Source organism: Daphnia carinata, chromosome 8 (assembly GCF_022539665.2).
Source record: "Daphnia carinata strain CSIRO-1 chromosome 8, CSIRO_AGI_Dcar_HiC_V3, whole genome shotgun sequence".
Taxonomy (NCBI): Eukaryota; Metazoa; Arthropoda; class Branchiopoda; order Diplostraca; family Daphniidae; genus Daphnia; species Daphnia carinata.
Genome location: NC_081338.1, coordinates 3,698,847 through 3,722,307, shown reverse-complemented (window position 1 = coordinate 3,722,307; position 23,461 = coordinate 3,698,847). Strand labels below are relative to the sequence as shown.

The following is a 23,461-nucleotide window of genomic DNA, read 5'->3' as shown; positions in this document are numbered from 1 at the left end:
AAAAAAAGTGCAAATCAACAAGAAAGCAATGCTGAAATTATCCGTAATAGAGCCCTTGTGTGTACGTTTTGCATAAATGCACGAATGCCTCCAATGCGCTTCGTCGCAGTTCCCTGCTTTCATTCTGGACGATGGCGCCGTGCCCATCTTTGCATTCCACTCAACTTCACTCCCACGTTTGCATGTCCATTTACCATTCATGGACGATAGCTGTTGCTAGGCGGCCATTCATTCTTTGAAATGAAATTTCTCCTATGTTGATAGCTTTTCAACTTCAATCGTTCATTCATTCACCATCAACTGCCATTCATACATGCCGAACGCGTAGGAGGCTTCCTTCGTCCACACGCTGAAGGCGTTTTAGTGTACATAAGCGTGATTCGTCCATCATCACTCACGTAATTTCACACTCGTATTTCTGCTATGTAATGTTAAACCATTCCATTCATTCCTATTATAGCTTTGCGTATGGAAGAGAAATTCATCCCTTCGCGGCGCCTCAAACGAATTCAACCGATGCCAAATTTGTAGATGTAGGTCGGGATTCACGTTAAAGAATTCAAATATTTCTATTTTTTACGTTTTTTATTTAAAAGTTTTAGTTACAAGAGATAAATGACACTGCCATGGTAGTTGATTGTTGTAAGTATAAGTTTCAAAGGGCCTTTGCGAATGGTTTCGAGCCGGGGATGCCTCCTCGATTCCTCACTCTTCTGACGGCTTCTCTCAAGTGCTTGGGCTGAAGTGGACCGCTATCGCCCCATTGCTCCATGACGTCGAGAGCTATGATAAGAATATTCATAGTGAGCTCCCACGCATTTGACCACGTTTAATAGTCTGTTGCTGCATTTTTTAAACGTACCTTCTTCTACTACTTCGCCGACGAAAACTTTGGCAATGCCGGCCATAGCGATGACCACGTTTTGAGAAATAGAACATCCGGTAATGGTCTGCATCAACTATTATAAATCAAGACGAAGAAAAAAAAGGACGTGATTACCAAAGAATGCTTGGTATTGCAGTTAAATTTAGACGAACATACTCGTTTGATAGCTGCTTTTGGGAAAGCCGATCTTCTGTACATTTCGTAACGGTCCAACTGTTCTTCTGTGAAATTGGATACTAAAACTTGCATTTTTTCCCTTTCCTCTTCCTCAGCCTCTCTTTTAATTCTGTACTCAGCTCTCCGTTCTGCTTCTTTTTCACTTTCTTTTGAAGGTGAAGAGGTTGGCGGTGGGGTTTCTGAGGATGACATTGGAGATGACTTGGGCATAACAAATTCACCTTCAGTTTTCTTTTCATCACTAAGTTTCTGAATCTTCTCTGGTGGCTCACTGGATTCGTCCCCATGTGTCGGTGTGGAAAGCATCCTTGCAAGGGGGTCCATTTCTCCATTTTCTTCATCGTAATCTGTCTCTGATTCAGAAACCTGCTTTCTCTGTTTTGTTTCTCTGCGAGAACTGCTCTTGAAAGGGGAAACTGAAGAATTCCTTGTTGTCGATTGTCCTCCGTCATCGTCATCATTCTCACTAGAATGAGTAATGTTAACATCACTCATTTCACCATCTTCAGAAATGGAACCAGTTGACACATTCATGTCCATTTTATTTGAATTACTTGTTTCAGCAATCTATGGTTTAGGTTTTTTTTATCGTGCTCATTCGCGATATAATTAAATATTAATGCCGGACTTAGAGTTCAAATGAAGGGTTTGGCAAGAAAATTAGCTCTGCTTTTATTTGCTAAGTTTCTTGAACTGTCAAAACAACACTGCTTGTAGTATCATAAATATCTTGGTCGAACATGAAGTGTTTAACAAGAACTACAGATGGCTCTACCGACTAGCAGACGAATCTTTCGGCCACATTTTTTTTTCGAAAAATGACTTCATCATCGGAAAGTATTCTCCTGTTAGTGCCTCACGTAAAACTAAAGAAAAATGAAGGAGAACTATATTTAATGACAGAAAGGCTGGGATGGATGGTGGGGAATAAAGACAGTTTCAGTGTATCGCACAAATACTCAGATATCAAAAGTAAGCTGCATGTCTATTGCCCTACCTGAGATTTCCATTTCATCCCTCAACTTTTTTGTAGCCCAAAAGATTTCACCAGAAGGAAAGCCTAAAGTACAGTTGCAAGTGTGTCTACATGATGGAAGTGCAACAACATTCCAGTTTGTTAATCCATCAGGACAAGCTGAGCAAATGGCAGACAGGGATAAAGTGAAAGATTTACTTCAACTCATGCTACCCAAGTTCAAAAGAATGGTTAACAAAGATCTTGAAGAGAAAAAGCTTTTTCTGTCTGAAAACCCTCAGTATCGCCAGTTGTACATGGATCTTGTAAAGTCAAATGTCATATCTGCTGAGGAATTTTGGTCTGATCATGCAACACAATTTATTAAACAACAACAAGAAACTAAAAATGCCACCCAGCAAGATGTTGGCATCTCAGCTTCATTCTTGGTATTCCTTAATGAATTATTAGACTAACATTTCAATGTGTTTAATGTTAAAAGCATTTTATCCCTGTTTAGGCTGATATCAAACCTCAAACAGATGGCTGCAATGGTGGTGTTAGGTACCTACTAACATCTGATGTGATGGCCAGCATCTTCAGAACCTACCCATCAGTAAAGCAAAAACATCTGAAGTGTGTACCAAACAAAATGACAGAAGAGGAGTTTTGGAAAAAGTTTTTCTCATCCCATTACTTGCACCGTGACAAAAATATTAATGATACCAAAGATCTATTTACGGACTGCGGCAAACAAGACGAACAAGGTAACCAAAGTGAAACATTATATCAGTCATGCTCTATACAAAAATTGGTTATGGTTTTCCTAGTACTAAAACAAGATCTTACAACTGCCATCAACGATCCTCTTCTGGATCTAACGGCGCTGAATGATGTAGAAGAAGAAACCTCGGGAACCCCATCCAACGCCAAAATTAACAATATTGCCCATCAAAACATGATTCGACGGTAAAACTTCACTTGTTTATATCTGTGTTGTTTTAGATTTGCTGTCTCAAAATATTTGATTTTAGGTTTAACCAGCATTCCATCTTAGTTTTAAAAGCTTCTGAACAAGCAGCTGGAGCTGAGCCTGCTGTTGTTGAAGCCGCTCCACCAAAGAGGGTATGGAAGTATAACTTCAAATATTTCAGTTACTCAGTCTTTTCCTTTTACGTGCAGATGAGGTTACAAGAGGCGTTAACTTATGATGATTTGGAGTCTAATGAATCAAATCCTTCCGTCCAATTGAATCTGTGCCGTATTGAGAGGTACCTTAACGGACCTCCCACCACAGTTACCTCACAAGCAGGTTTTATCATACATTCTCTTAATTCATTCTACATTATGTTATCTATATTACCTCATCATGTTTAGGAGTCAACAAAAACGGATCATCTACCGGACAGGCAGTTGATCCGAATACCTTCAAATCTATTCTAGGCCGATGGATGCGTGGAGGAGGCGATAGATATAACCCCTTAGATGTACTCAGTTCCGCCACGGCGGTCACCGTCTTAGGTGAACTATCCATCGGTGGTTCCTTAATGCGAGGACCTCAGCCAAATTCGGCGATCCGTATGAAATTTTCTGTGTTCATCAGTTGAGGAGAATAACGTTTTTATAACATTACCTTGTGGCATTCATAGATCTGACGAGCGAACTGCAGAAAGAACTAAAAGAACTATACGTTTCACTTAGTGAAATTCTGAAACATTTTTGGGCTGCGTTTCCTCCGTCAACACCTGAACTAGTGCAGAAGACCAATCGAATGATAGATGCCCTTCACAAATTCAATCAAGTAGGTCTATACATTCCTAAAAGCTGTAATATATCTACCCATGATGAATTGTTGTGTTTTTGATTAAACAGGCAAAATTGACTCCCTACGAACAGAAGCTCATTCAAGCAAGCACGTCGAGTGAAGCCGAAAATATTCTCAGACCCTTAAGGTTCCAACTCCAGGCAGCCATAAGAAAACATTCCCAATTATCTGAACGGCGCCCTTTGCCACGAACTGCCGTGTCTTCAATGTGATGTTTTTTGAAGCAAAAATCGATAAGTTCAGCTTATGGACGCATAAAGCGAACCTCTAAAGTAAAGTGTATTTGAACAATTCAACCTGTTGGGTCAATGTTTTTGGGACCTTGACCAACATGGCATACAATAGTATATTGAACTTGGCCTTTCAACGCCTTATCTGGCCCTAAAGCTTCCACATCTTTCGTTGAATCCACTGGATCAGGTACCTTTCCTCTGAAAAAACTTTCGTGCGGAATAGATCCGAAGAAGGAGTGAAACACAGACGCAAAACGATTAAGTTCACTTTCTTCCATAAAAAGCACGGCATTTGGTCCGGCGTCGAAGGTGTATGCCACCTGGAAGAAAATTACAATCTGATCCAAGCTTTTTTCAGGATTTAGACTTTCAAAAGTTACCTTAATATTTTGTCTAATCTCGTTATAGCGATGCACCAGCTGGATAATAGCCTGCGATGTGCTATTCATGTAAAATAGTGGGGGATAGGTGTCAAGACAAATTGCATGAAACTGGTTGCTATCTTGCATAGTCAGCTCGGCAAACTTGACGAAGTCCTTTTGAAGAATGGCCTAATTAAAAAAAAAAAAAAAAGGAAAAATGCGACAATCTATGGGAAAAAAAAGCCTAATCTACCATTTTCATTTCCTCAACTCTGTCTCGGACGATATGCTTGATACGATGTTCTAACAGTTTGCTTGTTTTAACGCTTCGTCTCATTCCTTCCGTGCTGCCAACAGCTTTGCTAGTGCTCGAGACGACAGCAACCAGACAACGCAACTCGGGCCAATGTTCTGCTTCAGCGATTGGCCGTGCGACACAGGGTTGAGAGTCATGAAACCATTGGACAAATCCACCAAACAAGGACCGACAGGCAGACCCAGATCCGCGTCTCGCGAGAGCAGACAATTCGGATTTTTGAGATTCCAGCTCGAATAGTTGAGCCAACGTAAATACTAGAAAATAAATTCGTTTTAAATTGCAAGTACATTAAAATGTTCAATTGTTATTCATACCTAGGCATGCATAACCTGAAGCTGAAGATGCCAAGCCAGCTTTAGTTGGGAAATTGTTCTGGGAAACAATTGCCACCTTCCATTTGGATTTTTCAACAGTTGAGGTATATTTACTTGAAGCTGCAAGCTTTCTAACTGAATTTGTGTTAAAATGTTAATTAGTGTTCCAGTTCCAGTTGACAACGTTCTGGAGTGCAAGAGTTAAAGGGTTACTTTCAGAAAGGCAATTTTGGAAACGTACTCCATCTCCAGAGGCTTCTTCATTATTGAGGACAATGCTGTCTTTGGTAAGTTCAGAGCTAATTGTGGCAGTAGTCTTAGTGTACATCTAAACAAAGTGAACTCAAGTTAGCTACATTATGTAGGTACTGTTGAGAAGGATTGCCAAATCTTACTTACATAATCAGTGTCCAGAGTCAGGGAAACAGAATCATTTAAGGGAATAATCTGATCTTCGTCACTCTTACCCCCTGAATGAGAAAATGAAAAAAAAAGTTAGTGAAAAGAAGTTTTTTATAACTTGTCTTAAACTTACAGTATTTTATCACTGCAATGTTGATGGGTGCAATGCAGGTGCATGATTTGCTTCTATGGGAATCCATGCTCATATTGCCTAAAAAACAATTAGAACTTACAAGAAGAAACAGAACAAGCTATACTGCATTAAACTATGTACAATTATAAAGTTGAATATTTAAATGCAATTTCAATCTTTTTTCTCAGTAAGTACTTCCTTTGACAACCTTCGGACTAGAAGGTCCAAATTTACCTCTAGTTTTGTCCTGACCAACTTTCACGAAACCACTTCAGTAACGTGTTTTACCTGTTCTACCGGTTGTTTCATCAAAACTCATCAACGCGAAGTCTTTTTACCTGTTTTCAACCCCGTTGTTGATAAACATCGAACGCTGCCATCTGTCGTGCATCCTAGAACTATTGAAAAACTGCTTAGTAATGCGTTCAATTTTTATGCAACAATGCTTCGTCTTTAACGTTTTGTTACGGAAACCGCTTACAAAAGAACTCAGACAAAAATCTCGTGAACTACGCTAGACTTTATATTCCTCACAACCTCCTGACCCCTCACTCCATGAGGCTTCGAAAACGTGGATTCTATTCTATGGGATGTTATGTGAAAAAAAAGGATAAGTTCAATGCTAAAGAAAACCCAGGTTAACTGAAAAGTAAAATAATGATACAATCATCTCGAGATCACTTGACGATAGAAAAAAAATGAACATATGAGATTGTATTTGTTAGACTACATGATGCATTACATGATGTATCCGATAGAATTTGAATTTTCACTGATGGGCCAAAAAGTGGGGCTATTTACGCGTAAAAAAGCTAGTGATCGACTTTTGCTTGGTTTTGCCAGGAGGAGATGGGTGTTTGGTTTTTGGCTGCGTATCTGCTTTGGGAATCTCTTTAGATTTTTCCTTTTCTTTAACTTCAGGAGTAGGATCAGGTATTTCTTCTTCTTCACAAGTTTCAAACTCTCGCTTCGTAACTAAACGAAATTGAAAATGAGTAGGGGAAACACAAAGAGGAACTAGTTTGTATCGCCATACCCACAAAGCCATCTTTATCCATGTAAGTCTTGGTCACCAGTTTTCTATTACGTTTAGGATTATCACTGGGTTCAATAACCGTAGCGTTCAAAACATCATCGTCGTCTTCGGACATCGGAGCCGGCATTTGTGTTGGTATCTCTGGGAGAGAAAGAACAATGTCCTGCTCCTCTTCATCTAGTTGCAGTGAAAGAATAAGACGGAAAGTAACGTTCAGTGGGATTATTGAGGAAGAGTCAAGAACATACCATCACCGCTAGACTCAGAATCCGAAAACTGCTGGATCCTTTTGCGTTGCGTTTTCTCCGAAGTTTTGCTCCCTCGTTTCGCTTTCCTTGCAACTTTTTGTGTTTTGGTTGCGTTAGATTTTACGGGTTTTACTTCTTCCGACAGTTTGAACCTCTTGGTGGCTTTTATGGCGTCTACGTTAATATCTTTATTCTCACTTTCGTCATCGCTGGGCTCGCGAACCACCCTTTTGCCGTTTACTGATTTTTTTATTTCCTCGGGAGCTTCTTTCTTTTCTTCCTTGACAGGATTAACCCTTCCTATTGCTTGCTGGTTAGCAAAAAATGCTGCAATTGCTGGCTTTCCAACTGGTTTTTTCATCGATAACTTGTTGCTAGAAGCCTTTTCCTTTGCTTTTAAAGGTTCTTGGGGGTGGGTTTCAGTATGTGTTCCTGGTTTTGAGTTGCAAGCATCCAGGTTTTCTTCCTCTTTCTTCAACAAAGAGTATTCAGGCTTTATTGGTTCTACATTTTTTTTTACTTCAGTAGTATTATTGATGGCCAATTCTGCACGAGGTTTCAATTTTGCTGCAGGGCAGCTAATGCCACTTTGGCTACAACATTGCTGAATGCTTTTGTTAAATTCAGTAAGGTTGCTATTGTACAAAAGACTAAGATTGTCCAACTTTCCTTTCTGAACACTGTAGACATGAAGTGAAATGATTTTATCTAGCTTTAATTTTGTTTCTTCGAGATTTGTATCTTTGACGAGCAGACATCTAATATTTTTGTCAACATATCCAGCCAGGCTATACACAACCTGGTGTAGTAAATCATTCTTCTTCTTTTTCAACTCTTCAACATATTTTTCTAAAACACTAAAATTTTGTACCATTAGATACCAGCAATAACTTGTGGGAAGAAAATCTTACGTCTTTGCCAGGTTCACATGAATTCCACAATTTTGGCTGAGAAATTCGTAAGTCACCTAGAAAGAGAAATATACACGAATGTTTACCACTAAATACGGCAAATACATGCGCTATACTTACTATTTTATTTTCATCGTTGACAAATTGTTCCACATTTTCCAGCAATTTATCTACGTCTGACGGATCTGCCATCTTGTTTGTTATTTTCCCGCCTCAAAAAACCTTTATTTATGCTTCATCTCCGGATTGCCATTTTAATTAAACTACACTACAATCGTAAAAAAAAACGTTTTATTTCACAGACGAGAACGCGAAAAACACATCAAGAATATAAAGTTTCTGATTTAGATTGAAAATGTTTCGTCTCTTGTAAACGTTCCCGAAAATGTTGTGAATTAAATTAGAATGTACGCTCCTGGAGAAAGATGGCAGCCGGTGCAGCGTATTTGTTTATGAATTTAGCATCGGCTACTTGAAGTGATAAAAATACCTGGTAACTCTATTTAAATAAGCTAAAATATCAAAGAAAAGTAGAGTTTCTGGTTCTTTATTGTATATTATATTGTTTAAGCCTTTGGCATTCCCAAAATCTTTGATAGCCAGGTAAACCAATGTCACCTTTTCTAAAAGAAGTAGAAGTCCCTTGAAAATAAAGCTTTTCACGTTCTTTCATCAGTGCAGGATTTGCGTTGTTAATGGACAAGCATAATTTGGACGGCGATGAAGCCGTCCGATCGACGAATGACGATGCAAGTATCTGCAAAAGATTTGCAATTCACTTGGGGTACTGGTCTGATCCATATTTGCCTCTTTTGGTACGAAACACTGAAAGGAAGACACCTGAAATAAATCGGGGATATTTTGCAAGAGTTATGGGCATCACAAATATAATTGAAAAATTTATAAAGGTATCTTGATAGCATCTAATACAAACAGGTATAGCTTATCCTACTATAACATGCACTTCATATGAAGGCCATGGAAGGAAATTGCCAAATTGTTAATTTTGGAGCTGGATTTGACACTCTATATTGGAAGCTGCTTGATGCAGGTCTATTGGTGAAAAAGTTTGTAGAAATTGATTTTGCGAATGTTACTTCACGCAAATGCCACTACATTAGGAATAATGACAAGTTGATCCAAGGACTCCATTGTGATGGTAGCTATGTTTTGTTTTGTTTTATCTTGGGTTTTTTATTATTTTTTTTTTTTTTTACGTTAATACATAAAGAATAAAATATTTAAAAAAATCCTTTCTATCAGATGAGGAAATAAAATACAGCACCAGTGAATTGCATTCTGGGGTCTATCACTTGGCCGCGGCTGATCTCCGCAAATTATCAGAAGTCGAGTCCAAACTTGCGGACTGTTCCCTGGAATACAATGTGCCGACGCTTTTCCTTTTCGAGTGTGTTTTGGTCTATATGCCCATAGAATACAGCCATGCCATTTTGCAATTTATTGCGGACAAATTCTCCACCACCTTCTGCGTCAATTACGAGCAGGTTTTTAATGGGAAAGAGACTGCATGGATTTTACAAATGTAAATTTTCCTTTGTTTAGGTCAACATGACTGACAGATTCGGTGATGTCATGTTATCTAACTTGAGATCCAGGGGTTGTTCTCTAGCAGGAGTTAAGGCTTGCGCATCACTTAAAACACAAGAAGACCGGTAGCTAAATTCATAATATTGTGCTGTACAGTTAATTTTCATTTGCATTGTAAAGATTTATTCTTAACGGATGGGATGGAGCCCGAGCGTTAGAGATGAATCAAGTCTATCACAGTCTAATATCACCCCTCGAAATTCAAAGGATAGAAAGAATTGAATTTCTTGATGAGAAAGAATTATTAGATCAACTATTTCATCATTATTGCATCTGCGTCGCATGGAAAGATAGTCTCGATTTCAAGTTAAACTTGCTAACCATTCACTAATCGTGAGAAAAAGAGAAAAAACGTGTGCTAAAAACTATTAAGTTGACGCATTTCATATACACATCTATGAAGAGTAAACGAAACGTTCAATGACTGATGTTACTAACGATTTCCGATGTTAAAAGGTTTATTTGTTTTCGTTCTCTTTCATTTTACCTAGCCATTGATGTTTCCCAATCTCCTATTTTTTATCTAGGGGTGTCGGCTATGTATGAACAACGATAAAACATAAAAAGTCTTGATAATAAGATTATTGCTAAGTCTTTACATTATTGTTCTGTATTACGAAGGCAGGAAGTGTAGGTTGCGCACGCAGGTACTGTTGTTGTGGGGCTTCTTATGTCCTCTAGTGCGTCACAATTTATTAGGCAACGCTGTTTTAATATTATACTCTTATTTCTATTCCACCTGAGTGTCGTCTCCTAGTGGAAATCTATCATGGCGTTCCGACATAGATTGACGTGAGGCTCAATCAAAATTTTTCACTAATTAATTCAAAAGACATGTGCAGGCATTTTTCGTAATAGAATTCGCGGTTTGATTTGTAGGATTCGGAGTGTGTGTGACGTAACAGCAGAGTTACAACGTTTTAAGGCATAGCAAGTCTGCTCGCGATAACCTTCACGATCGTGAATAGAAAAATTAAAAGATAAAAGTGAACTTTGACAGTTTCAACTGCTTCGTGGCGTGTTGTTGGGAGGCCTACAAAGGACTATAGGAACTGTGCTGTTTCCTGGGTGACCTTGCCTCATGCTGGTCTGCAAGCAGTTGGGTCGTCAAACCAGTCAAGAATGTTCTCATCAATGGATCATTACAAAGAGGTAAGACAATCTTGATACTTCCTATCAGACCCATATAGGTTGCCAGACTTCGCATATTGTTAAAACATACATGCATATGTGTATCTGCTGCTGCCTCATGACAACCGCTGGAAAAGTGGTAGCAGGCTCCAATGCGAGTAGCAGGGTAGACATGTTATTATTGTTATGTTCAATTCTATTGGGTTATTCTATCGTTCTCGACCTACGGGTCACCTGACTAGCAGTAGTATTCTCGTCAATCGGGCGGATGTAAGCCAACCCGTACACCCCTCTATCTCTTCACAAAACCCCTTTTGTGTCACGCGTAAACAAATGGAAAAAAGAGAGGGGGGGGGTTGTAGTGTACTCGGAGCAAATCAGGCGGCAGGTGGCCTTCATCACGAACGTGGGAAACACGAAAAATATAAAAGGGGCTTGAGCCATTCAATTCACGACAAAACAGTGTGGGATTCTTCTCACAAGAGTGCCCAATAGCTTGTTAGAGGCAATTTTCTCTCTCTTTGTTTTTCGTTTTTAATCACCCGTATATTACTGCCGTGTTTTTTTTTTTTGCGTTATCATAAAGAATGTAGACGAGAAGAGGACAAAATACTGCCATTTTCGTGTGATTGGTTAGATGGCGTTTGTGTGGAATCAAAAATCCGTTTGGTTAAAAAAATCCGTTTCATGTTTTGGTTCTTGACTTTATTATATTGCTGATGCCAGTCGCTAGGTGTCCATCCAGCTTCCACTCGTACACCCTAATTATAGACAATCCAAAAATACGAACGGAAAAAAAAATGAGGACCAGTCACCGTTCGGTTGCGTGTATCCCTCAGTAAAAATTTGACAGGAATGTCCGTGAGACTTGAGGCCCTAAAGGATTTTTGGAATCGTTCAGCGTGAAGATTTTCTCAAACGTGAAATTATATCATGAAGGAAGAGGTGAACACATACAGAGAAAGAAACAAGAAGGAAAACCAGTTTGAAAGAGCCGCTGGACATTTTAAGCCATTTGAAAAAAAAAAAAATGTTAAAATGGTCGCGTTTGCTGCTCTATACAACGCAGAAAAAAGACGACAACAAGGTTCTTCACTCGTCGCGCCCGTTCCCGATTATTTATCGGGATTTTCAGGTTCGGATTACTAGCCATTTGGTGGCTGAGTTTGGATTTGTAGTCCCGCCGGCTGTCGTTTTATCCTCCTTTTTCTTTTCCATTTTTGCTTTCTTCGTTTTCTTTCTTCCACTGTGTGGTTACTGCAATCACAATAAAGAGTCGACCACCTGGCGTCTTGGACAGACAGAAGTCAATGCCTCGCCGCTGCTTCTTCTTCTTCTCCTTCTTTTTCTATCCTCCTGGCCTGGCCAGTCGCTTGGATGAATTCCACCCAGTCGGACTTGTTCGAATTCTAGTCGTCCTCGGCTCGGTGTGAAATTGCATCAAGGCTCTCTCGCTACCGCGATATGGTTGTCATGGTACCGTGATAATAAAGCAAGTTCTTCTTTTTTTTTTTTTTTGTCGGAGCTATTCCCCCCCCCCCCCCCCCCCCCCTTTTCTCTATCGTTTACTTCGATGCCGGCATTGTGATTTGCCCTTACATACCCCCGGCAGATTGTCATCGTCGTTTCGTTGTTGTTGTTTTGTACTTCCCTTGACCTGACCGTGTGTCGAAAGTCAGTGTTTCCGTGATTGTGGTGCTGAAGAAGAGAGAGAGAAAAAAAAAGGCACACAGACGAACTGGTTTGGTGTGTTTTTGGTCGGTTCTCTTCTTCAGTTTTGAACATGGATTCCCGTCTCATCTATTACGAGGATTACAATCGATCCCGCTCTGAGGTGAGGCTGATATTTTTATGTTTTTTTCTCTCCTCTAGCCCTCCCCCCCCCCCCCCCATTGGTTTGTTCTGGATGAATCGGTCTACATTCTTTCGCTTGTGTGATAACGACATTGAAAATTCCGTATTTACATGACAAGGGCGATAAGACGCGAGTACGTCTAGCGACATTATACGAATGGGATTTGTTGTTCTTGTTTACTCTGGAATGAAGAATGTTCATGTTGAGCTAGCGACAGTAGGGAATTAGTTGGTTCTTTTGATTTTTTTAGTTGGATTTTATTTTTGTCTTTCCCCCTTTTTTTTTCATTTGCGTTCGAAAATTCGATGAGAACCGCATTGCAGTGGGAAAGGAAACCGGGAGACAGCAGATGGCGTGATATTCGCCGCCAGCCACGGTCGTAAATAATTTGGGTTAGAAGAAGAAGAAGAAGAAGAAGAAGAAATAAAGGATAGCTCGATAAGATCGTAATTTTCGTGTTCCTTTTTTTCTTCATTTTTTCCAAACCCGCTTCCAATCAGATTGGACACTTTCCGCAATGAAACTCTAAAATCATCGTTCCGACATTTTGATCTCATTCGTTTCTCCAAAAGAAAAAATATCAGCAAAACGTCCGTCAAGACTAAGTGGTTCTAGCAGACTCGCCCGAACAAATTTATGTGGTGGAGGTGAAAAAAAAAAGAAAAGACAGAAAATAGAGGAACCAGTGGCGATGACATCTTTGTGGCTGGATAGGTGACGCTAGATTAACAAAATGAACAAATGATAACGGAATGCATTTCGGGTGAAAATTTTTTTTTATTTTTTATTTGCGCGGAAAGTCGACAGTGAGAATCTTGATGACGTGTCTTTGATTCTCCTCGTTAGAAGTCCTGTTAGAATTGCGTGAAACTCTTGGGTTATGCGATGGCCCATTGGGCACTTTCTGGGTCACCCTTTTTTTTTTTGTTCTCTCCACTTGGTATACCAACCATCTTTCTAATCTGTTTAATGGAGTTTCCCGCAGTGACGCCTCTTCCTCTCCATGGGCACAGATGTTTTCTTTTTATGTTATCTTTTGTCTTATAATTAAATATGTATTTTATTTTTTGCGTGTGATATACAGTTCGTTCAACGTCATAACGAGGTTCTCTCCTCCCTTTTTGCAATTTTCCCGCAACAGGAAGATAGTTAATATCCCGGTGTGACCATCTGTCGGGTGTATTATTTTTGCGGTTTTTAAATCGAGCGCGTCGTCCAGCGCGATTTCGGGAGTCGGTATGTGTCACCACCTATCGGTCGCCTCTATAACTATGCGTGAATTTCCGTTTTTTTCCCCCTTTTCATTCCCCACCTTTGGGCGTGTTTGGGGTTTAATGAAGAAAACAAAAATTTAATTTAAAAGAAAAGAAAAAAAGACTTAAATAGGTTACGTATACCTGAAATTGATGGCACACGAACGCACTGGCGTCCTTTAATTGGATCGTTTCAACAATGTCGTCGTGCGGGTTCAAAGAGAAGAAAAATGGTCCCGAAATGGTGTTCGTCGTGCATTAGACATTTTTTTTTCTGGTCTTCTTCTCAATTACGAATGCAAACCATATGCGGAAAAAGTAATACGGGTCGGTCAAGTGACGGCCGAGTTTGTTTGTAATCGAATGACTGTGGACCGTGACACAATTCGTGTTTTTCGGCGAATCGCTATTTTTGATTGAGGCTTCCGTGTAAGCTATCATTTTTCTTTTTGTTTTCTCGTTCACAACAATCATTTTATCGCCCGATGCTGGGTCGCGATCCTTGTTTTTATTCTTTTCTTTTCCTTCTTTCTTTTTTTTTTTTTTTTTTTTGCAATTTTTTTTTTTTTTAAGTTCTTGTTGTTTAAAACGGAAGAAAACGGATGTGTAAATATGGGGGCCATTGTTGTAATGTTTTACTGCTTTCCGGCTGTTGGGTGACTCATGACGGAGATTGACGTCATCCCATTTTGCCTTTTTTTTTCTCTTTCGCATGGTTTATGTCTTGATCGTAGGGAAAGAAATTCACTCTATTTCGTATGTCAGAGTGCCTTGCAACCCGTACATTACCAGACGTGAGTCACACAATTACGCGAGACTGGGGAAAATACGCAGCTCGTAATGCTAGACGTACGCACGGACAATTTAGCCGGATGTTATGGTATTTCCGATGCGCTATCCTGTATCCGGACAGGCCTCTAAAAACGGTGTGGGTTTCTTTCTTGTCTTGAGAATCACACACACTCACACGATTGGGTTTAGCCGTGCGTGTATGATCATACAGAGAGGGAGAATATGACCATTGAAATGTATTTATCATTTATTTTTCTTTCTAAAGCGCAAAATGAGAAAGAAAGAAAAAAAAATATTTAAGAGGAGAGAAAAATGTTTTCTTGGTCTTTTGTGTTTTGGTCCGCCCCTCCAATCCGCCTCAGGTGTGCCGAGTTCAACGCTTTCGAATGGGGCGGGCACCGTTCGCTTGTCCTCCGCCTCTTTCGAGTGGGAACACACGAGAGTTGGATAGGTATTATACCGAATATACCTTGCGCCAAGGAGGATTGCGATCTAACGGGAACCATTTTTTAAGAACCTCGGGAATAATGGATTTGAATATGCGTCGAATTGTTATTGATGTTCCAGTCCCGTTCATTTTATTTGTTTGGTTTTTTTTTTACAAAATATTTTTATTTTATTTTTTTTTTTGCGAACGAAAATATCATACGTTGCATAAGAAGGAGAACCAACGGTTCCTATGCCTCTTGATGAAAAATGCCTGGAAGAAACGAAAAGACGGAAACATGGATTTCGTGCAACAGTCTATGTTTGGCGCTGACCATTTTTTTTTTCTTTATCCTCCACTCTCTCTCTCTCTTTCTTTCTTGTTTTCCTTTCTTCTTTCCATCCGGAGAGTTTGTGTACGTATACCAGACGGATAGAGAAATAAGAAGGAGAAAAATAACAGACAAAAACATTGAGTGAAGGTGGAGTTGGAAAAAGAGGAAAACGAAAAGGAGAGAGAAAGAGAGAGAGAGAGAGAGAGAGAGAGAGAGAGATGGCTTTTTTTTTAATTCTACCCCGAGACTAGGAGAGAGAGAGAGAGAGAACAGAAAAGGCAAACCTTCCACAGTCATTGACCAAGTTGCTGGCAAACCAGCAGCAAGAGCAGCAGCAGCAGCTAAAAGAGCAAGTTGTTCGGTGTGTGTGTGTGTGTGTGTGTGTGTGCATGTGTGTGTATAGATTGGTTGGCGCAACTGTGCGTGTGTGTGTCGTTTCACCAAACATTCAAGTGAAATTCGCCATGGGCTAAAGGAAAAGGAAGAAGAAAAAGAAAAATGAACGCCGACATCTTCGTCTTGTGTTACGCAGTCCTCCTCCGTTCAGTGTCTTGTGCAACTGTTTAACATTGCGAAAAGAAAAAAAAAGAGGGGAGAAAACGAAAGGGCGGATTTTATTTCGAATCTTGTTTCGTTGATTTTGCCTCGGTATTTTTCTATGAAAATCGTATTCATCGCGTAATTAGAAATTGGGTTTCGTTTTTAACTGATATTCGTTTGAAGGTAAGCAGAGGTTTGAATTTAAAAAGCAAAAGTCAACCGGTACAAAGGGGTGGAAAAAAAGAGAGGAATGAAAGATCTTTGTAGGCTTTTGTTGTGTGAGAAACAAGTCAGAAATCTCCCCCCTCCACAAACCGAAAGGTAAAATAAAGGTGTGTTGTGCGTGTGTGTGTGTGTGTGTGTGCCTGTTTTGAAAGTCGACCGCTAGGTGCAACCAAATGATTCCCCCCTTTCTCTGTGTTCCTCTTGTGTTTCTGGTTCTAATCTACAGGTGGGTTATTTTCAGATACCCGACAAAAGAACCGAACAAAAGGGAAAGAGTGTCTCTTTAACTTATCCCCGCTTTACGTATTCCCTCCCCCCCCCCCCACTTATTTGAAATCATTCCAGGAATGTTTATGTTAGTTATTCGTTCGATTGTTAACGTAATCATAAAATAATAGAAGAGAGAGAACGAAAAAAAAAAAAAAAAGAGAAATGTTTAGTTACATGTCCTAGAAACATGCTTTGGAAAACAATTGACGATCGTGAACTCTCTCGCCGCCCAGTCACGTTGAGTTGTGCAAAAAAGAAAAAAAAAGAAAGGGAATTAAAATACCAATTTCACCATTTTTTTTTTCTCTCTCTCTCCTTCAGACGTAATCATTGGTTAGTATTTGAAGGACGCGATGCGAATCATTGGGAACGCGTGAGAATCTTCTTCGTTTCTCGTTAAAAAAAAAAAAAAAAAGATGTTTCAATTTTGTTTTCAGTTAGTTTTGCTCGTCTTTTTTTCGTTCAATTTCGTTTAAAAAGGTAAGAGAAAAAAAAAAGAGAAAATAGTTTCAAGATGAATAAGAAGAAGAACGAGAATTGTGTAACTTTCTATTCTCTCTCCCTCTCTCTCCATCCCTTTTCTCTTTCGTGATGCCTTTTAAAAGCCTGGCGTTCTTCCCGTTTGTTATTTTGGCTTTTCGACCTTGCGCTTTGCCGTTGTCTGGGCGATATCAAGTTGTTGCGCCGTTATTGTGTTTTTTTTTTCCCTGTTGACTACATCAGCACACACATTGTTTACATCCGCTTTCCTGGTTGAAAAAAAAAAAAAAAAAAAAAAAAAAGAATTTCAGGAAAACGGAACCAGATTAACAGGGCAAAGAATTGCATCGAAAACTGAACAACAACAACCAAAAAAGGTGATGAGTAAATAATAGTTTTGATTATTTTGTGTTGTTGTTGTTGTTGTCAGAGGATTTGGTCACCTCATTTCTCAGGTGGGCGAAATTATCCAGGGAGAGAGAATAGCATCGGAACCATAGGGGGTACCTTATTTTTTTGTTATTTATCGTTTTGACAAGTAAACTTCCCCAGGTGAATTAAGGTCAGTTTGAATCGAAGCGGTTAAAAGCATTCAAGATTTCCATTAGATATTTTTTTTTATGTCTTTTTTTTTTTTTTTGATAGCTTATCATTCATGGCCATCACCTTGACAGATGGGTTTCATTTCGAACGTTTGTTAAACGGCCGAAAACACACACACACGCGTATCTGTCATCAAGGTCTTTTACCACCTTCCGCCCACCTCCTCCCTCCCCACTTGTTGTTTTAGTAGAACTCTCAGGTAAAGTAGTGCAAGGTTCCCTACAGGATAACTTTCCAGTACGAAAAAGTATTGTGTATACATTTTTTTTTTTTTCTCTACGACATTGTTTTGTTTTTTTTTTCGGGAGGGAAGGGTGGGTCCTAAAAAATTGTTTGGCCTCTCTTCCTGGGCACCTCAAACATTCGTGAGTCACGAGAAAAAAAAAAAGAAAGAATGGTGTGTGGTGGGAGATTTATTATAATGGCCGTGTGCATTTCTCTCGTTTCATTTTGTGCCGTGTGTCTGCACAGTTTCGTTTGCCTTACAGGCCGTTCGAGTTTGTTTCTTTTTTCCTGTGCATTTCCTCATTTTTTTTTTTTTTTTTTTGCTTCTTGAAAGGAGAAGGGAAGAAAAGAAGGAAATGATGTGTGAGTCGTCACGTCCGTGTGACCCCTTCCCCGCACACATTTGACTAGTCCGTCCGACGCTGTGCATTTTTCAGTGCCCATTTTCTTCTCTTGTTTCACGTGCAAGTGTCTTGAGTTCGTGTGAACGACTTTAACACACACACACAAAAAAAAAGATCCGTTCGGACACGGCCGGTTGCTGTCGCCACGTCGACAGTGAAACAGCGAGAAAAAAAAAATGTTTTTCCACCGTCTGGCCGTGTCTGATCTCCTCGTTTGTTGTGCAACGAGCGGAGCGATCGCTGTGAGCGCTTAATTTTTAATGAGTGGAGAGGGGCCAAGGGAAAAAAAAAATGAGAAGAGCAATCATCCAGAAAAAAAATAAATAAATAAATAAATAAATAAAATAGGCAACAAAAACAACGGAAATTAAACACACACACACAAACGCGCACAATGAATCCAATTTTGGTTTCTATTTTTACCCTTTTTTTTTTTTTTACGTACGTGAAAGATCAGTCGACTGAATCTCAAAGCAGCTGAAAGATCATTCCTCTCTTTTAGATAGTGGGGGGAAACAAGAAGAAAACGTGTTTTTCCCATTTATCAATTTGAATGTGGTTCCAATTTTTCTTTTGTTTTATGTTTGGAAAAAAAACAAACAAACAAATAAAAGAAGATCTTGTATGGAATCATCGCCGTGAGACATGGGCATCATTGGCGACATGAAACGCGACAAATCGTTGGGAAGCAGTAGCAGCAGCACGACGAGCAGCGGCAATCGTAGCGGCAGTAGCCTGTTGGGCGACCGGCCTCGTCCGCTGTCCGCTTTCTGGGGCGGACTTGGATCGAAGTCGTCGTCGTCTCCCAAGTCGGAGCCGGTCGTGCCCAAAGGCTACAAATTGAAGCACTCGTATGGCGGATCGACGGGCCACTTGGACGCGTACGGAGGCGGATTGGGCGGCGGGATGAGGCCAGCCGTTTCGATGCCGGTCGTGGCCGGTGCCCACCTTCCGGTGGCTTCGCCCAGCAGCCGCAATAACGCCGGCCACGCTGTTAGCGGGTCGAACCACATCAACGGCAGTGGCAAACATCGGCATCAGCAACATCGCAACAGCCTTCCGCCGGCCTTGATCCAACATCCTTCATTACAGCAACGATCCAATCAACAGCGTCCACCGTCGCGTGCAATCAGCACGACTACCATCAACAGCGGCTTAACGTCCCGGATGGTAAAAAACAAATGAAAAACAAAAACAAACAAAACAAAACACTGAATTATTGCCGGTGTGTGCCGATTTAAAACAAAAACGAGCAGAAATTGTTGACGACTAGTCCGTGAATGTCACCTGACGGATTGTCGTGTTAAAAAAACGTTAGGGAAATTGGGCAAATGGCCCGCGCTTGACGTTTCACGGGCGTAACGATTATTTAGTCTAATATGTTTGATTTATTTTCTTTGTTGTCGCATTTGATCCGGTTGGCAGTCGTTGGATTGGAGATGCTGATAAGTTTGTGTGTCTCTCTCTCTTTCTTCTGCTCCTTCGTTTTAAGTACTTTAACGGCTACCGCTTTCAAAACAAATGTGTTTTCTCCCCTACGGGCGACCTTTTTTTTTTTTTTTTGGAACGTTGGTCAGAAGAGTTATAACCGTGTTTTTCACCGTTATTTTTTTTTTTTTTGGCTAGAATAACAAAATAACGCAAGTGTGTCAAATATTTTTGGTACTCGATTATCATGTGGCCTTAGCCATAAAAAGCCATCCCGTTATGACGTCACGATCTCTCTCTTTTTATTCTGTTGTTTGGGGGGGGGGATGTGTTATGACCGATTGAGAGTTGATTTGAAATGCTAACGTATTTCGTGTGTTATTATTTCTGGGTTTCTAGAAAGTGGATCCCGAACTGATCTTCACGAAACAGGAGCGGATCGGTAAAGGATCGTTTGGCGAAGTGTTTAAAGGTATCGACAACCGGACACAACAGATCGTGGCCATTAAAATCATCGATCTTGAAGAGGCCGAAGATGAAATTGAAGACATCCAGCAAGAGATCATGGTGTTGTCGCAGTGCGACAGTCCCTACGTCACTCGTTACTATGGATCCTACCTCAAAGTAAGACTGCATTTGAAACGCTCGTCTTTCAAAAAAAAAAATTCTGATTTTTTGCCTTCCGTTGTAGGAGACGAAGCTGTGGATCATTATGGAGTACCTGGGCGGAGGTTCAGCGCTCGACCTGATGAAGGCTGGCAATTTTGACGAGATGCAAATCGCCATCATCCTCCGCGAAGTGCTCAAGGGCTTGGAATACCTGCACTCTGAACGCAAACTCCATCGTGACATTAAAGGTAAAAGGAAGAAAAACAAAACAAAAATCCTTCTTTTCTTGTTTCCATCCCATTCCGAGAAGAAGAAGAAGAAGAAGAAGAAGAAAAGAAGAAGAAGAAAAGTTATGACCTTGGCCACTGGCCATTTCGGATTAATTATTTCTCTTCTTTTCTTACCTCATCATCATCATTATGATTTCGTTATCTTACTCGTTTTCTCTTTCAACCACCACCAGCGGCCAACGTGTTGCTAAGTGAGCAAGGAGACGTCAAATTGGCGGATTTCGGCGTGGCCGGCCAGTTGACCAACACGACGAGCAAACGCAACACCTTTGTAGGCACGCCCTTCTGGATGGCGCCTGAAGTCATCAAACAATCAGCCTACGATTCAAAAGTATGGCAACAATTCCAGAGGGGGGCGACATCATTTTTTGTACTTCCCCTCACAAAGTGACACATAAAATGGAATGAACTAGTTTCTTTGTCCAGTTGCCCGGACATGTGTGTGTGTGTGTCATTTATCGAATTAAATTATCACGTTTTCTTTCTACGAATTTAGGCGGACATATGGTCACTGGGCATCACGGCCATCGAGCTGGCCAAAGGGGAGCCGCCCAATTCCGACTTGCATCCCATGCGCGTCCTTTTCCTCATCCCAAAGAATAACCCGCCTCAGCTGACGGGCAACTATTCGAAACAATTTAAGGAGTTTGTCGAGGCCTGTCTCAACAAAGATCCCGAAAACGTAAGTCGCATCACAACTTGCGCTTCAGCAAATGGAAAAAAACAAACAAAAGCCTATTTATTCCTCTTTCTCTTTGATTGTTTGTTGCTACGCGATTGATTGACGTAAACAGAGGCCGACAGCCAAAGAGTTGTTGAAAACGCCTTTTATCCGCAAGGCAAAGAAGAATCCTTACCTGATCGACCTGATTGACCGCTTCAAGAAATGGAGGATGATGCACAATGGCGACAGCGGCACCGATTCCGACAATTCCGACTCGTATAAAAACCTGTTTCTTGTACTTCTCTTTGCCTTACTAAGTGTGTTGTACGTTACACACCATACAAAAAAACGAATCTTCCACTAAATCGTTTAGATTATTCAAGAATGTCGTTTCTTTTTTGTTGCATGTTTCTTTGTTTTTTTTTTTTATTCCATTTTTTTTTTTTTTTTTTTTTTACAAAACAAAATAATTAGGGAGGGCTCGCATACGGACAACGACGCCAGCGATCCGTGGATCAACACGGTGACGAGCATCGAGTCGATCGTGGCACGCAGTGGCTACCCTTCCGACCGGGACAAAGAAAAATTAAGCGATAACAAGGAGTCTACGGCTAAAGTGTCATCATCGTCTCTTGAGCAGCAGTCACGTTCCCCGCCATCTTCAACGACGGTCAAGAGTCCGATGAACGGGAATTCGGTGACGGTTGTGGCGGCTGCCTCCGTCGCCGCCACCACCAATTCGTCCTCGGGCGATCGAAACCTGTCGCGATCTGATGCCGAATTATCTAAATCACCGCCAAAAGAGCTGTCGTCCAGTCCTAACAAACATCAGCAGCAACAACAACAACAACAAGCAGACCAGAATAATAAAAGGTTACAGGCGAGTCCTTCAAGGGCTGGCGACGTCGGCATGCGGAGATTCGATGAACCGGAGCGAGATCGAGACAGCAGAGAGAGAGATAGCCGTCCTGAGCATCACCACCAGCGAAGCCGCAGCGACAAACAACAGGCTCCGCTTCCACCCGTGAAGGATCTCAACCGGCGTAACAATGACGAGCCGGACACGAGCAAACCTCACAGATCCTCGCAGCAGCAGCAGCAGAACAATTCGCGGCCAAAGAGTGCCATACCTAGCGTCATATCGCCCCTCCTCGTTGACGTAAATATGAGTGGAACATAACGTTTCATTGATGAAAAAAAAAAAAAATGAATGATCTTTTTGAATTTGTTTAAATTTAGCTATCGAAGAGGTATCGTGGCGGCACTGGTAGCAATGGCAAAAGTCCGTTGGACGAACTGCTCCATGCCTTTGAGATGGCCGAGCGATCCAGTCCTGGTGTGACGGAGCTCTTTGTCAGAGACTTGCTGGCCAAAATGGTGCCCAACATGACCGAGTCCCGCGTCAGAACTGTCGTTGATCGAATGATAAGGTATGCAACGACTTTTTTTTTTTTTTTTCGATTAGAGAACCGTATGGTTCGTTGATTTTCAATTGTTTTTTTTTTTTGTTTTTTTTTCTAAATGTCTTGACATTTTTTTGTTTGTCTTTGAACAATGGCTGTCGTGCAGAGATTCATCCTAAAGAAGTAGTAAGTGGGTGACATGACCTGATAGCAGATCGTACTTACCGAGCAAGAAAATGTTTTGTTTTGTCCAACCCGATAGCGACGCCATCATCACCAAAACCACGGGCAACGTTCTCTCCTTGCTCCTGTGTCTTTGTTTTATTCAGCGGAATGAAACAAGACGAAGAAAGAAAGAAAGAAAAAGAAGAATAGCTGATATAACTATTGTTAATCATTTCCCTCCTCCCTCTCCCCTGTAGCTCCTGTTATTGCATCCGGAGTAGGTTCCTTCCGGTCACCCAGCTCCACAGAAAGAGAGAAACGAGTATGTGTGTGTGTGTGTGTGTGTATGCGTGTGCCGTAGAGAGAAATTATGGGGGGAATAGGAGAGGGACTTTTTTTTTTTTTTAAATCTACAAAATCAATTTATAATTAATAAGAATAAGGAAGAAGAGTCCTAGTGTGATTGTGTTATATACATTGTGGAACCCCCCCCCTTCTTTTTTTTTATTATGGTTAATATTAAAAGTTGTTTTTAATGGGATGCAAAACAGAAAAGTCACAAAATTAAGTAAGAAAGAAAAAAATTTGTTGGTAGATGTGCATTTTGCTGCTGCTACCAGGAAGTCTTTGGGATGGAAACGAATCCGACTTTTTGAGCCAGGTTTATACAGTTGAAAAATCAGAGTCTTTATTAGTGTGTGGTGTAAGAATCTTGTTACGAGTCCTTTTGATTCTTCCAACATGTTTACTGAAAAAAAAAAAAAAAAACAGGAAAACAACTTAAAAATTCCGTTCCGATCCCTCCCAAGCTCCTTTTCTGTTTCGTGGTTGTTTTTTTTTTTTTTTTTTAATTTTTGCTCGCCTCTACATTTGTGTATGTGTGTAATATCTTAGGATTTTTTGTACAGACCTTCCTCCCCTTTACCCATTTTTTTTTTTTTTTTTTTTGCAAAT

General features: G+C 40.5%; 6 protein-coding genes across 11 annotated transcripts in view; 3 read left to right on the top strand and 3 right to left on the bottom strand.

Annotated features, from left to right (window-relative positions):
• Nucleotides 1-544: 544 nt before the first annotated feature.
• Nucleotides 545-1,603, bottom strand: LOC130703638 (transcription initiation factor TFIID subunit 11-like). The gene is made up of 3 exons (XM_057525073.2): nt 1,043-1,603; nt 863-959; nt 545-783 (listed from the first exon to the last, which is right to left on the bottom strand). Exons 1-3 carry the CDS (start codon nt 1,601-1,603, stop codon nt 656-658), a joined length of 786 nt encoding a protein of 261 aa, XP_057381056.1. The 3' UTR covers nt 545-655.
• Nucleotides 1,604-1,857: 254 nt separating this feature from the next.
• LOC130703618 (general transcription factor IIH subunit 1-like) lies at nt 1,858-4,197 on the top strand. Its single transcript, XM_057525048.1, has 9 exons — nt 1,858-2,035; nt 2,097-2,467; nt 2,539-2,785; nt 2,849-2,987; nt 3,053-3,143; nt 3,201-3,330; nt 3,396-3,596; nt 3,668-3,819; nt 3,891-4,197. Exons 1-9 carry the CDS (start codon nt 1,882-1,884, stop codon nt 4,053-4,055), a joined length of 1,650 nt encoding a protein of 549 aa, XP_057381031.1. The 5' UTR covers nt 1,858-1,881; the 3' UTR covers nt 4,056-4,197.
• LOC130703631 (diphosphomevalonate decarboxylase-like) overlaps nt 4,082-23,461 on the bottom strand; it is a 58,960-nt gene continuing 39,580 nt past the window's right edge. The window contains exons 1-8 of one of the 4 annotated variants that reach the window (XM_057525065.2): nt 5,841-5,930; nt 5,607-5,684; nt 5,471-5,541; nt 5,285-5,399; nt 5,072-5,206; nt 4,692-5,011; nt 4,457-4,627; nt 4,082-4,396 (exon numbers count right to left, since the gene is read on the bottom strand). In XM_057525065.2, coding sequence (XP_057381048.1) covers nt 4,136-4,396; nt 4,457-4,627; nt 4,692-5,011; nt 5,072-5,206; nt 5,285-5,399; nt 5,471-5,541; nt 5,607-5,679 — 1,146 coding nt within the window. In that variant the 5' untranslated portion in view covers nt 5,680-5,684; nt 5,841-5,930 and the 3' untranslated portion in view covers nt 4,082-4,135. Of the gene's footprint in view, nt 4,397-4,456; nt 4,628-4,691; nt 5,012-5,071; nt 5,207-5,284; nt 5,400-5,470; nt 5,542-5,606; nt 5,702-5,747; nt 5,821-5,840; nt 5,931-23,461 lie in introns of those variants that run through there. The other 3 variants (XM_057525066.2, XM_059496444.1, XM_059496445.1) reach the window with 3 other exon arrangements.
• Nucleotides 6,345-8,072, bottom strand: LOC130703624 (DNA polymerase delta subunit 3-like). The gene is made up of 5 exons (XM_057525058.2): nt 7,922-8,072; nt 7,802-7,857; nt 6,891-7,747; nt 6,643-6,819; nt 6,345-6,581 (listed from the first exon to the last, which is right to left on the bottom strand). The coding sequence occupies exons 1-5, from the start codon at nt 7,991-7,993 to the stop codon at nt 6,400-6,402; spliced, it is 1,344 nt and encodes a 447-aa protein (XP_057381041.1). The 5' UTR covers nt 7,994-8,072; the 3' UTR covers nt 6,345-6,399.
• LOC130703634 (leucine carboxyl methyltransferase 1-like) lies at nt 8,278-9,847 on the top strand. Its single transcript, XM_057525070.2, has 6 exons — nt 8,278-8,404; nt 8,478-8,709; nt 8,777-8,960; nt 9,065-9,306; nt 9,365-9,474; nt 9,530-9,847. Exons 2-6 carry the CDS (start codon nt 8,497-8,499, stop codon nt 9,738-9,740), a joined length of 960 nt encoding a protein of 319 aa, XP_057381053.1. The 5' UTR covers nt 8,278-8,404; nt 8,478-8,496; the 3' UTR covers nt 9,741-9,847.
• On the top strand, nt 10,134-23,452 carry LOC130703612 (serine/threonine-protein kinase 26-like). 3 transcript variants are annotated; one of them, XM_057525041.2, is made up of 10 exons: nt 15,909-15,924; nt 18,563-19,118; nt 19,776-20,000; nt 20,068-20,233; nt 20,449-20,606; nt 20,772-20,957; nt 21,070-21,215; nt 21,414-22,098; nt 22,179-22,369; nt 22,509-23,452. In XM_057525041.2, exons 2-10 carry the CDS (start codon nt 18,594-18,596, stop codon nt 22,519-22,521), a joined length of 2,295 nt encoding a protein of 764 aa, XP_057381024.1. In that variant the 5' UTR covers nt 15,909-15,924; nt 18,563-18,593; the 3' UTR covers nt 22,522-23,452. The 3 variants fall into 3 exon arrangements, with proteins under 3 accessions (XP_057381026.1, XP_057381025.1, XP_057381024.1); XM_057525043.2 differs by lacking the exons at nt 15,909-15,924; nt 18,563-19,118 and adding an exon at nt 10,134-10,561; XM_057525042.2 differs by lacking the exons at nt 15,909-15,924; nt 18,563-19,118 and adding an exon at nt 12,261-12,374.

Coding starts and splice junctions, on each gene's coding strand:
- LOC130703638 (XM_057525073.2), bottom strand. CDS start 1,603: ATGGACATGAATGTGTCAACTGGTTCCATTTCTGAAGATGGTGAAATG. Junction 960..1,042: donor CAAAAGCAGCTATCAAACGA/GTATGTTCGTCT, acceptor GATTTATAATAG/TTGATGCAGACCATTACCGG. Junction 784..862: donor CGGCGAAGTAGTAGAAGAAG/GTACGTTTAAAA, acceptor TTCTTATCATAG/CTCTCGACGTCATGGAGCAA.
- LOC130703618 (XM_057525048.1), top strand. CDS start 1,882: ATGACTTCATCATCGGAAAGTATTCTCCTGTTAGTGCCTCACGTAAAA. Junction 3,331..3,395: donor CACAGTTACCTCACAAGCAG/GTTTTATCATAC, acceptor CATCATGTTTAG/GAGTCAACAAAAACGGATCA. Junction 3,597..3,667: donor TCAGCCAAATTCGGCGATCC/GTATGAAATTTT, acceptor TGGCATTCATAG/ATCTGACGAGCGAACTGCAG.
- LOC130703624 (XM_057525058.2), bottom strand. CDS start 7,993: ATGGCAGATCCGTCAGACGTAGATAAATTGCTGGAAAATGTGGAACAA. Junction 7,748..7,801: donor CATGTGAACCTGGCAAAGAC/GTAAGATTTTCT, acceptor ACAAAATTTTAG/TGTTTTAGAAAAATATGTTG. Junction 6,820..6,890: donor TTCTGAGTCTAGCGGTGATG/GTATGTTCTTGA, acceptor CACTGCAACTAG/ATGAAGAGGAGCAGGACATT.
- LOC130703634 (XM_057525070.2), top strand. CDS start 8,497: ATGGACAAGCATAATTTGGACGGCGATGAAGCCGTCCGATCGACGAAT. Junction 9,307..9,364: donor TCTGCGTCAATTACGAGCAG/GTTTTTAATGGG, acceptor TCCTTTGTTTAG/GTCAACATGACTGACAGATT. Junction 9,475..9,529: donor CTTAAAACACAAGAAGACCG/GTAGCTAAATTC, acceptor TGCATTGTAAAG/ATTTATTCTTAACGGATGGG.
- LOC130703612 (XM_057525041.2), top strand. CDS start 18,594: ATGGGCATCATTGGCGACATGAAACGCGACAAATCGTTGGGAAGCAGT. Junction 20,234..20,448: donor ACTCCATCGTGACATTAAAG/GTAAAAGGAAGA, acceptor AACCACCACCAG/CGGCCAACGTGTTGCTAAGT. Junction 22,099..22,178: donor TATCGCCCCTCCTCGTTGAC/GTAAATATGAGT, acceptor GTTTAAATTTAG/CTATCGAAGAGGTATCGTGG.